This window comes from Salmo trutta, chromosome 29 (genome assembly GCF_901001165.1).
Source record: "Salmo trutta chromosome 29, fSalTru1.1, whole genome shotgun sequence".
In the NCBI taxonomy this organism is placed as follows: Eukaryota; Metazoa; Chordata; class Actinopteri; order Salmoniformes; family Salmonidae; genus Salmo; species Salmo trutta.
The window spans coordinates 5,425,549-5,438,912 of record NC_042985.1 but is presented as its reverse complement, the minus strand read 5'-3'; the positions used below and the strand labels follow the sequence as shown (position 1 = coordinate 5,438,912).

The following is a 13,364-nucleotide window of genomic DNA, read 5'->3' as shown; positions in this document are numbered from 1 at the left end:
TCTTGGAGGCCAAGAGGCCAAGAGGTCTACCTTTATGGTACAGCGAGTACTATGCTTGCCCTGCAAACCATAGTGTCACTGGTTCAAGCCCCTGTATGTTCCCCTTAATCGCTACAATACCACTCATAAGGCTGTAGACTAAGAGCTAAATAAGGAGATGACTGGTTAGTGGTCAGGTCAAGCAGTCATGTGACCCGCTCAAAGCGCTTGCTTTCTTCAACGCTTCCTTGAAGGGATCACTGATTAGATATGATTGGACAGATGAACGGAAGGGTTCCAGCAAATGTTTTTTACCTGTCCAGACATTTCTAATCAGTGATTACATAAGAGCTAAACAAGAAGTGCTGATTGTCAGTGGTCAAGGGTCAGATGTGTGTGTCTCACCTCAGTCCTGACGGTGGTGGGCCAGGTGTCGTCCAGCGCAGGGCCCTGGTCGGGATCCTGCAGTGCCACCGCCACAGTGAACACGATGGGCCTCACATAGTCTGTGGTCTCCTGGATCAGCAACACGTGGGGAGGATCAGTGTTATTACAACTGTATCACACCATACATCATGAACCATAACCGTCACAACACACTGAGGAATAGGAAACGTTATAATGATAGGATAGAGTAGGAAACGTTATAATGATAGGATAGAGTAGGAAACGTTATAATGATAGGATAGAATAGGGAACGTTATAATGATAGGATAGAATAGGAAACGTTATAATGATTGGATAGAATAGGAAACGTTATAATGATTGGATAGAATAGGAAACATAATATTAGGATAGAATAGGAAACGTTATAATGATAGGATAGAATAGGAAACGTTATAATGATAGGATAGAATAGGAAACATAATGTTAGGATAGAGTAGGAAACGTTATAATGATAGGATAGAATAGGAAACATTATAATGATAGGATAGAATAGGAAACATTATAATGATAGGATAGAATAGGAAACGTTATAATGATAGGATAGAGTAGGAAACGTTATAATGATAGGATAGAATAGGAAACGTTATAATGATAGGATAGAATAGGGAACGTTATAATGATAGGATAGAATAGGAAACGTTATAATGATAGGATAGAGTAGGAAACGTTATAATGATAGGATAGAGTAGGAAACGTTATAATGATAGGATAGAATAGGAAACGTTATAATGATAGGATAGAATAGGGAACGTTATAATGATAGGATAGAATAGGAAACATAATGTTAGGATAGAATAGGAAACGTTATAATGATAGGATAGAATAGGAAACATTATAATGATAGGATAGAATAGGAAACGTTATAATGATAGGATAGAGTAGGAAACGTTATAATGATAGGATAGAATAGGAAACGTTATAATGATAGGATAGAATAGGGAACGTTATAATGATAGGATAGAATAGGAAACATAATATTAGGATAGAATAGGAAACGTTATAATGATAGGATAGAATAGGAAACGTTATAATGTTATGATAGAATAGGAAACGTTATAATGATAGGATAGAATAGGAAACGTTATAATGATAGGATAGAATAGGAAACGTTATAATGATAGGATAGAATAGGAAACGTTATAATGTTATGATAGAATAGGAAACGTTATAATGATAGGATAGAATAGGAAACGTTATAATGATAGGATAGAATAGGAAACGTTATAATGATAGGATAGAATAGGAAACGTTATAATGATAGGATAGAGTAGGAAACGTTATAATGATAGGATAGAATAGGAAACGTTATAATGATAGGATAGAATAGGGAACGTTATAATGATAGGATAGAATAGGAAACATAATATTAGGATAGAGTAGGAAACGTTATAATGATAGGATAGAGTAGGAAACATAATGTTAGGATAGAATAGGAAACATAATGTTAGGATAGAATAGGGAACATTATAATGATAGGATAGAGTAGGAAACGTTATAATGATAGGATAGAGTAGGAAACGTTATAATGATAGGATAGAATAGGAAACGTTATAATGTTAGGATAGAATAGGGAACGTTATAATGATAGGATAGAATAGGAAACATAATATTAGGATAGAGTAGGAAACGTTATAATGATAGGATAGAGTAGGAAACGTTATAATGATAGGATAGAATAGGAAACATAATGTTAGGATAGAATAGGAAACATAATATTAGGATAGAGTAGGAAACGTTATAATGATAGGATAGAATAGGAAACGTTATAATGATAGGATATAATCGGAAATGTTATAATGATAGGATAGAAAAGGAAACGTTATAATGATAGGATAGAATAGGAAACATTACAATGACAGGATTAAACCAGAGTCATGTATTTAGATTGTCAGGACATTGAGGTTTCTGCATTATGAATTGACCATGTTACCCCCCATTAACATTACATGGGGGAATATTTCAATATTGCTATGCAACTGAATGTCTAGAATAATATTTACAATTCTAAAAGTTGTCCCAATTATCTAAATACATGGCTCTGGATAACACCATCTCAAGTCTCTGTCTTACCTTCTGATTGGCTGTATGTAAATGTAGTCATATTGCTTCCACCTATCCAATATTCTCAGATCTACCGGATAGGTTAGAGTCTAGATATTGATTTGGAATTCAGCTAGAGTTCAGTCAGTGCTCACCATGACATAGAAGTAGATGTGTTGACAGGTCTCCTCTCCAGAAAGCAGGGTCAGGTTTTGAAACAGCAGTTTATCAGGGTCATCCATTATGGCTCTGGGGTTGAATCGGCGCTCCCCAATGGTGGTGTTGTAAGTGATAGCTAGAGAGATGAAGAAAGAGGGAGCATAACTGTTGGAAACATGTTCTATACTACAGTACTTTATTTTCTATAAAGTAAGGACCAGAAGCAGCACAGATTACATTACAAAAAAGAAACTTGGACAATATCCAAGAGCCACCGTCGAGGAACTGAAACAACGTCTCAGTTGAGGACTTTTGAGTGAGTGACTACTCCAGAGTTGAGAGAGTTGACTAGACCTCTTGAGCCATATGGCTTTGGAAGTGATTCATTTCCAACCCACACTGTTTAAGAGGCACGTTATTTATTACACCGCGCTTTAATAGCTTGGGGAAAATACCATCAAATCCAGAGCTAATGCACATTACCCTACTGAGCATGCCAACTGGAGAGTACACTGGTCTCCCATACCCCATACCCCATACCTACTTTCTCCATTATACCATGACATTGTTACATTTCTTTCTGATTGGCTTGAAGACCATTCTAGAGTGTGCATTATTTCCCTATAACGTATGGTATATTTGCACGGTAGAATTCAATGACTATAGTTCATTCTTACATGTTCTATATTTGAGCTGCTTTTTAAAAGCAAAAGTTCAATTGAAAGCATTATTGGCTTTGTTGAATTCAATTTTCATAATGGCAAGCTGGAACTGATGGTTTGGTTAGCTAAACTAGCAAGTCTGTTTGTTTGGTTACCACGGCAACTACTGTATCTATTAAAGTTGCTAGCTACTTCAGTGGATGTTGAACACATGCTCTTTCCATTTCCACCAGATGCTGCTTAAAGTTGAAGGCATGTTACCTTAAGCACATTTGGAGATATCTCTTTTCTCAAAGTTTATTCTTCCTTGTACAGTCAAACACAACAGACTTGCAACACAAACAGCAGCAGCAGCACATCTGACAGATGTTACTAGACCAGACATGATAATGAGGGGAAATCAAATCAATGTGTTCCCACTGTTCAGTGTCCCCTAGATGTCCAACCGTCCCGGCGGAGGACAAGATAACTTTCTGAGGCTTCTTCCTATTGGTTTGGCCCGTCTAACATATTTGACAAAGATGGCGGGAGGTTGGGAGGTTAACCAGAAACATCCACGCCTCAATGCCTCCTTAGCCAGCCTCCTTAGCCTGCCTCCTTAGCCAGCCTCCTTAGCCTGCCTCCTATAGTCCCACACAAGGGGGAAAATCTGAGCCAACAGGCCTCAACCTTTAAAACAAATTGTGACCAGGGATACCTTGTGTCAGAGCACGGGTGGGCCACTGTCGGTGATTCAACACCTCAGAGCCACGGCAACCGAAACGGTCTCCAGAGAGATTCCGGGCTCACGGCAGAAGTGTGGGGTAGCCATGTCGGGTTATCCGCAGCCTGACAACCATCAGCCTGATTATATTGCCACCATAAAAATTCTATTAGTATAGTGGACAGAATGCATACTATTCAGAGGGCAATTTACATACAGAATGCTTGGCTAATTAACAGTCAGAGGCTAGGATAATCCAGATCAGTTCTCATCAGATGTAGCAGTTGGCATAGCATGTCCGTAACCGCTCTGTAGCCTGCAGCATATGTGTTTGGCAGATGGAATGATATCCTAAACTGTCACTGATAGCGAGGAAACATTTTCCTGTGGCTCTGCTCTGGGGCAAGAAGCCATCACCCTTTCACTTAGTGAGCCAACAAAAGAGCGGTCTGACTGACTCAACAACAACCAAGCAGAGACATTGAGCAATACACGTTTGGATCATGATTTCAACTATGAATCTCTGAACTGCATTACTTCTAGTGCTTACTTGATCCTTAGCCAATGTGTAGCAGGCTTGGAAAGGCTAAGCTTTGCTCTAAACATAAAACAGTCTTGGAAAGGCTAAGCTTTGCTCTAAACATAGAACAGGCTTGGAAAGGCTAAACTTTGCTCTAAACATAGAACAGTAGGAGATCAACTATAGAGTTAATCAAGATGTCAGTTTTGCCTGAAAGACAATGAGGTCCTCTGTTGACTGTACAGTGAAGGAACAACAGTGAATAAACTTCTTCCTGAATAGAAAAAAGGCTTTGTGGCTCCACTGGGCTATTACATCGACTAAGATGAATCCAGTTTTATTTGTTTAGTTCTCATCCCCATAAAATCTGTAAGCAGTGGGCGGCTTAAACAGAACCCATATTATGAGAAGTGCAGAGAAAGAGTTCAGCAACATCAGCAATATCTCAAGGTAGTTGGAGTCAATCTGACATCTTTTGCACTGAAACTATAATCAGTAGAAGGATGCAGGCTACATTATAGTCTATAACGTGACTTAATTGGTCACTTTTGAACACTCACCCACTTCCTGTGTAGGAGGTATGGCTGTCCGGGCGGTGACGTTTAGACACACTACGGCTGACATGCAGGTCACGTCCTTGCCTCCCCTCTCACAGTCCTTCACAAAGATGTTGATCTTGCTGGGTTCAAACCTGATGTTGGCGTGAATTCGGACGACACTGCGAGACCTGCAGATGAACCATACACAGTGTTATGATCATAAATGTGGTTGATTATATGCTCCACATACATACAGTACCATAGAAACAGTAGAACACTTGTTTATATCTAAGTGACCTACCATAGAAACAGTAGAACACTTGTTTATATCTAAGTGACCTACCATAGAAACAGTAGAACACTTGTTTATATCTAAGTGACCTACCAGAGAAACAGTAGAACACTTGTTAATATCTAAGTGACCTACCAGAGAAACAGTAGAACACTTGTTAATATCTAAGTGACCTAGCAGAGAAACAGTAGAATACTTGTTAATATCTAAATGACCTACCAGAGAAACAGTAGAACACTTGTTAATATCTATATGACCTAGCAGAGAAACAGTAGAACACTTGTTAATATCTAAGTGACCTAGCAGAGAAACAGTAGAACACTTGTTAATATCTAAATGACCTACCATAGAAACAGTAGAACACTTGTTAATATCTAAATGACCTACCATAGAAACAGTAGAACACTTGTTAATATCTAAGTGACCTAGCAGAGAAACAGTAGAACACTTGTTAATATCTAAATGACCCAGCAGAGAAACAGTAGAACACTTGTTAATATCTAAATGACCTACCGTAGAAACAGTAGAACACTTGTTAATATCTAAGTTACCTAGCAGAGAAACAGTAGAACACTTGTTAATATCTAAGTGACCTAGCAGAGAAACAGTAGAACACTTGTTAATATCTAAGTCACCTACCATAGAAACAGTAGAACACTTGTTAATATCTAAGTGACCTAGCAGAGAAACAGTAGAATACTTGTTAATATCTAAATGACCTACCAGAGAAACAGTAGAACACTTGTTAATATCTTAATGACCTACCATAGAAACAGTAGAATACTTGTTAATATCTAAATGACCTAGCAGAGAAACAGTAGAACACTTGTTAATATCTAAATGACCTACCATAGAAACAGTAGAACACTTGTTAATATCTAAGTTACCTAGCAGAGAAACAGTAGAACACTTGTTAATATCTAAGTGACCTAGCAGAGAAACAGTAGAACACTTGTTAATATCTAAGTCACCTACCATAGAAACAGTAGAACACTTGTTAATATCTAAGTGACCTAGCAGAGAAACAGTAGAATACTTGTTAATATCTAAATGACCTACCAGAGAAACAGTAGAACACTTGTTAATATCTTAATGACCTACCATAGAAACAGTAGAATACTTGTTAATATCTAAATGACCTAGCAGAGAAACAGTCTTGTTAATATCTAAATGACCTACCATAGAAACAGTAGAACACTTGTTAATATCTAAATGACCTACCATAGAAACAGTAGAACACTTGTTAATATCTAAGTTACCTACCATAGAAACAGTAGAAGACTTGTTAATATCTAAGTGACCTACCATAGAAGCACGGCTGCCCCCAGGGAGCCCACGGCCAAGTCCACCAGGCCATCCTCGTCCATGTCCATACTGCCATGGATACTACGGCCAAAGTAGCGCAGGCCACTGGCCATGTCTAACGCAGCTATCCTCTGTTTGTATTTACGCAGAATCCTGTTGCGTTGGCTGAAGAAGACGTAGATAGCTCCTCTATGGTCATCCTCCAGCGGGGCCCCCACCACCATGTCGTTGAAGCCGTCCCCGTTCAGGTCAGGGACTGGGGCCAGCGAGGAGCCGAACCGAGCGTTCTGACCACGGTCCTGGATCTCCAACGCTCCCTCCAGGACGAAACGATTCTGAGAAGGAAATAGGATAGGATGATGTCATTTTGGAATATTTCTGCTACATGGGATAGAGGGTACTGTAGGTAAAGGTTGTATCATGGAATATTTCTGCTACATGGGATAGAGGGTACTGTAGGTAAAGGTTGTATCTTGGAATATTTCTGCTACATGGGATAGAGGGTAGTGTAGGTAAAGGTTGTATCATGGAATATTTCTGCTACATGGGATAGAGGGTACTGTAGGTAAAGGTTGAATCATGGAATATTTCTGCTACATGGGATAGAGGGTACTGTAGGTAAAGGTTGTATCTTGGAATATTTCTGCTACATGGGATAGAGGGTACTGTAGGTAAAGGTTGTATCTTGGAATATTTCTGCTACATGGGATAGAGGGTACTGTAGGTAAAGGTTGTGTCATGGAATATTTCTGCTACATGGGATAGAGGGTACTGTAGGTAAAGGTTGTGTCATGGAATATTTCTGCTACATGGGATAGAGGGTACTGTAGGTAAAGGTTGTATCATGGAATATTTCTGCTACATGGGATAGAGGGTACTGTAGGTAAAGGTTGTATCATGGAATATTTCTGCTACATGGGATAGAGGGTACTGTAGGTAAAGGTTGTGTCATGTGCATGTCTATTCAACTATGTATTTGCCAATGTTTCTCCTATTGGTTGGTGGAATTCTCTTTGTTACTCTGTACTTAAAGAGTCCTTGGTTAAAAAACCTTGAAAAACATATGCACAAAGGGAATCCATCAAAAACAGACGTAGTGGCTAAGGAACTGAAGTTAAGTTATAAATGTGTTATCTCCTGTGCTGCGGCCGGGTAGCCCCACCCCCCAGGCTTCTGGGATATCTCAGTCATCCATCGATGGTCTCCCTCAAATGGACAGCCCTCCATTTATTTACACAACTCAATGAGACATAGAGACATTGTTGTCTTAAACTTTCCCCTTCAATCTTTACAGAAGCTTTCATTTGTTATTCCAAATTCATTTAGGAAAGTAAACAAAACAAAACAAAAGTAACTAACAAACAATAACTGGGGAGTTTGAGTTTTGAATTTGAAATCAACTGAAAACCTCAAGCCACATTGTTTTCGCTCACACAAGAGGAAGGGTCTAACCCATTTTCTATCCCAAGGGGGAAATATGATTTCCCAAAAACATTGTCAACATCAGGGATGGGTGATTCATCCGAGTGTCACATGATCAAAGGCAATCAAGGCTTCTGGATGTTTCTTTAGGGATGTTTCTGGGGAACTTTGAGTATTCACAGTGGGTGGAAAGTCAGTCGGAAAATATCTGTACCTTTGAATAGAATTAGGTTTCCCCTCAGTCTGGAAAAAGGTACAATCCCTCAGTATTAAGAAAGTATAGGAGCCAAGTATTTTAGGCCGTCATCAGCCATGCACGTTATCACTCTCCAGGCTGTCTCATCTTTCTCCCTAATCTACAGCCTATGGGCGGCTGGAACCTCAGATCACTTGTTTTTTTCAGTTGTCTTTTTAAAGGAAAGAGGAGGACAGGGTGCCCCTGCTACACACACTTGTGTAGTCACCAGGGTTGTGTGTGTGTGTGTGTGTGTGTGTGTGTGTGTGTGTGTGTCTGTGTGTGTGTGTGTGTGTGTGTGTGTGTGTGTGTGTGTGTGTGTGTGTGTGTGTGTGTGTGTGTGTGTGTGTGTGTGTGTGTGTGTGTGAGCGAGAGAGGGGGGAGGATCATACTCAGTGGGGAACATTTGAAACATATGGTGATTTGTGGTGAGGTGGTGAGACCATCACAGTCATTCCACAGTGGCCCATGGGGGCTTATTGGTAGAATGGAAGGCCACCTCTCTGTCACACACAACACCCCTTTTGTGTCCTTAGTTGGGGGATCCCTTGTCTTTTTTTCTTGTTTGGGGAACCCTAATGATCAAGCCCCTATCAGTCCACAGGTCCCCCTCATGAGAGAGAGAGAGAGACACACACACACCGAGCGAGAGAGACACACACACACACCGAGCGAGAGAGAGACACACACACACACACACCGAGCGAGAGAGAGACACACACACACCGAGCGAGAGAGAGACACACACACACCAAGCGAGAGAGAGACACACACACACACCAAGCGAGAGAGAGACACACACACACCGGGCGAGAGAGAGACACAGAGAGAGAGTCTCAAAACTACAGGAATTCCTCTGCAGTCATTTCCACCTATTAAGAATCCCCCTTTCTTCTCCAAGTAACAGGCTGTTAATTCAGTTTGAAGTAGTGAATGCTTTCCTACTGAGTTCACGGTGCACTTGTACACTAACCAACGAAGACTCTAATGAAGACGGCGTGCTGGCGCAGGGAGGGAGGCTGTTCATTTCATCTGTGTGACGGCAGGTGCCCAAAGTCTGGTAGACTGTTGATGTTGTACCAGTGGGTTAACTACCCCTAATCAAGGCTCTGGAAGGTCTGGTAGACTGTTGATGTTGTACCAGTGGGTTAACTACCCCTAATCAAGGCTCTGGAAGGTCTGGTAGACTGTTGATGTTGTACCAGTGGGTTAACTAACCCTAATCAAGGCTCTGGAAGGTCTGGTAGACTGTTGATGTTGTACCAGTGGGTTAACTACCCCTAATCAAGGCTCTGGAAGGTCTGGTAGACTGTTGATGTTGTACCAGTGGGTTAACTAACCCTAATCAAGGCTCTGGAAGGTCTGGTAGACTGTTGATGTTGTACCAGTGGGTTAACTACCCCTAATCAAGGCTCTGGAAGGTCTGGGGCGTGTGTGTAAGTGTGTATGTGTGTGCACACGAGTGTGACGTGTGTGTGTGTGTGTGTGAGCATTCGTACATCTGTGTGTGCGTGTGTGCGTGTGTGTGTGTGTGTGTGTGTGTGTGTGTGTGTGTGCGTGTGTGTGTGTGTGTGTGTGTGTGTGTGTGTGTGTGTGTGTGTGTGTGTGTGTGTGTGTGTGTGTGTGTGTGTGCATGCCCACCCACCAGCTCAGTCACTCTGTAGATGTACACCTTGCCCTTCTCCCAGCCTCCACTGAAGAACATGGGCGCTGCCACCAGTAGGTTGTCTGTTACTCCGTCACCATCTATATCCACCGGGGAGATCTCACTCCCATAGTACGACCCAATCTGAAATATAACCACACAATCAACACCCTGGATCAACAACAATAATAGAATCGTCTGGTTATTTAGCAGACACTTTTATCCAGAGTAAACACATGGTGTATTTCATACCCAGTAGATGTGGCCCATGTGGGAATCGAACCCATTACTCCAGCTGGCACATCAGGCTCTAAAAGCACCATGCTAACCAACTGAGATCATTACAATCCCCACAGTCATCACGTCCTTCACATGTACTTCACCACATCCTTCACATGTTCTTCACACGTTTCACACGTCCTTCACACGTTTCTGTCACGCCCTGACCTGAGAGAGCCGTTTTTCTCTTTTTAATTAGGTCAGGGTGTGATGTGGGGTGGGCATTCTATGTATTTTATTTCTATGTTTTAGCCAGGTGTGGTTTCCAATCAGAGGCAGCTGTCTATCGTTGTCTCTAATTGGGAACCATACTTAGGCAGCCCTTTTTCCCTCCTTGAGTTGTGGGATCTTGTTTTTGTGCAGCTGCCTTTGAGCAGCCCCAGAACATCACGTTTCTTTCTGTTTATCCTGTTTATTGTTTTGTTCGGTTTTCACTACTAAATAAAGGATGTGGAATTACCGGCACGCTGCGCCTTGGCTTATTTATGACAGGGAGTTCGAGGACAGTGATCGTGACACCTTCACACGTCCTTCACACATCCTTCACCACGTCCTTCACATGTCCTTCACATGGTTTCACACGTCCATCACATATCCTTCACACGTCCTTCACCACATCCTTCACACGTCTTTCACCACATCATTAAAACCCCCCAGCAAACGTCATTAGCGTTCATTAGCATAGCATTCCAGTCATCATCATCGTTCAGGTAACAGACCCAGATGTTTCCCCATAGAGGCTAATTGGCTCCGCAAAACAACCCAGCCTTTTATCTCAATGCAACAACCAGACCTGGGTTCAGATGCCATTTGAACTTTTCAAATACGTTTAACATTTTCTTTAGCCTATCTGGGCTGCCAATGATTTACACTTTTGGAACTATTCCATTGGTTCCATTGCATCAGGCGAGCTCAGTCTAGCCCAGCTATAGTCTTTGAAATGATGTCAAATCGTATTTGAACCCAGGTCTGTTCCTCTCAATGAGTGTTCTTATGGATCTCGCTGCCTCTTCTGTCTTTAGTATCCTCTTAGCTGGTGTTGTTTACTGTAGCTGGAAGCTTGTTTTTCTATTTTTATTCACAATGTAGATTTGGAATGTGTGTGTTTTGAATTAAGGGGGACGGGATGGGAAACACATGGGAACTGTGTAATGTTGTTGGCTACATGGGGGCGTGGGAAGGCTGTCTAGACTCCATTTGTCCCAGGTCTTGGAACTACCAGTAGTGCAGATTATCATGGATGCTGTGTCCTGGCTGCGTTGCCAGATTGACAAAAGGACTGGAAGGACTACTGTCCTGGTGGACTCAGATGGTGATGGGCGAGTCAGATTGAGAAGGGTCCATGTGGGGTCCATGAGCATAAGAGACTATCAGGGTCTTGGATGGTCTTCATATGTCTTTTAAAGAGAGAGTAATGGCAGTGGAAGTGTGTGCTACACCACTGTGTAACTGTTCAGTTTATGGTTGGAGTTTAGGACTTGGGTTGTGGTTCAGGATAGTGTTGTGGCAAACAAAACACATGATGGTGTCATTCAAATAGGTGGTAGACATGTCTTAGGGTCCCAGTTAAAAAGAGAGTTTGGGAAGCCCAGTTGTTGAGTCTACCTGTTGTCCTTTGAGGGAGTGCAGGATGGTGAGGTTACCAGTGTTCTTCAGGGTGAAGATGATGACCTTGCCAGTATGGTTGAACCGCGGTGCCCCTGCCACATACAGCCGACCGTTCCTGGCCGACACCACCGATGTTACTGTGTAACCTGGACACACACACACACACACACACACACACACACACACACACACACACACACACACACACACACACACACACACACACACACACACACACACACTTCCTTGTTGAGTCCAAATGATTCAATCATTACTGAAACCCAGAGTATTCACTAAACCCAGTGATAGAGGATTGTCATAATTGCTAAATCAGCCTAAAGTTCTCCTATCTGTCACAGCTTCACTTTGTGTTGACCTCCTATGTTCACCTTGAATTGCCCAGTTGTCTTGAACTGTTTCCACAGCTTATTTCTCCCTGGAGCACAAAGCCTGTTCCTTATATAATATCTGGGAGGAATGTCAGCTAGTTGTTACGGTGTGTGGTGAAACCCACTCTCTCTCTGCACAACATCACCATCAAATGGGCCAAATAAAGGCATACCAATGTATGTGTGTCTGTGTGTTCACCATAGGCCACTGTAATTCCTCTGGTTGGGTTGTATGAACTGCATGAGCCAGACCTGATTTATAAAAAGCAACTATCCTATCGGCTTCGTTTAGAAACAAAGTTCAATGGCCTGCAATGAACCACATTGACTCACTAGGGTGAAGCCGTCTCTCTCTCTGTCTCTCTCTTTCTCTCTCTCTCTCTGTCTCTCTCTCTCTCTCTCTCTCTGTCTCTTGCTCTCTCTCTGTCTCTCTGTCTCTCGCTCTGTCTTTCTCTGTCTCTCTCTGTCTTTCTTTCTCTCTCTCTGTCTCTCTTTGTCTCTCTCTTTGTCTCTTTCTGTCTCTCTGTGTCTCTGTGTCTCTCTCTCTCTGTCTCTCTCTCTGTGTGTCTCTCTCACTGTGTCTCTCTCTCACTCTGTTTCTCTCTCACTCGGTTTCTCTCTCACTCTGTCTCTCTCACTCTCTGTCTCTCTCTCTGTGTGTCTCTCTCTCTGTTTCTCTCTCACTCGGTTTCTCTCTCACTCTGTTTCTCTCTCACTCTGTCTCTCTCACTCTGTGTCTCTCTCACTCTGTGTCTCTCTCACTGTGTCTCTCTCACTGTGTCTCTCTCACTCTGTCTCTCTCTCACTCTGTCTCTCTCTGTCTCTTTCTGTCTCTCTCACTCTGTGTGTCTCTCTCTCTCTCTCTGTCTATCTCTCTCACTCTCTCGTATGAGGACGGTAATCCTTTCTGTGTCTGTCTGCATCTCTCCCTTCTCCCTCTTCTCTCTATCTCCTTCTTCTCTCTGTCTTCCTCCTCCCCATTTCCCCACCCCTCTGTCAGTGAGCATGTCCAGACCCATGCCTCTGCCCTATATTCCTAATGAGGCTGGAATGGCTTCCGTGGGCAGGCATGCAGGCCAGCCAGCAGCTGATGGGAAAAGCAGAGGGCCTTACAGGCAGGAGGAGTGGTGGTAGAGTGGA

The 13,364-nt window shown here is 42.2% G+C and overlaps 1 protein-coding gene across 1 annotated transcript in view; it reads right to left on the bottom strand.

Annotated features, from left to right (window-relative positions):
• The window catches only part of itga11a (integrin, alpha 11a), a 110,709-nt gene that overhangs the window by 25,963 nt on the left and 71,382 nt on the right, over positions 1-13,364 (bottom strand). The window contains exons 12-17 of the mRNA XM_029720635.1: positions 11,833-11,981; positions 9,949-10,092; positions 6,647-6,981; positions 5,071-5,237; positions 2,622-2,761; positions 385-495 (exon numbers count right to left, since the gene is read on the bottom strand). Of these exons, the coding sequence (XP_029576495.1) occupies positions 385-495; positions 2,622-2,761; positions 5,071-5,237; positions 6,647-6,981; positions 9,949-10,092; positions 11,833-11,981 (1,046 nt within the window). The remainder of the gene's footprint in view (positions 1-384; positions 496-2,621; positions 2,762-5,070; positions 5,238-6,646; positions 6,982-9,948; positions 10,093-11,832; positions 11,982-13,364) is intronic.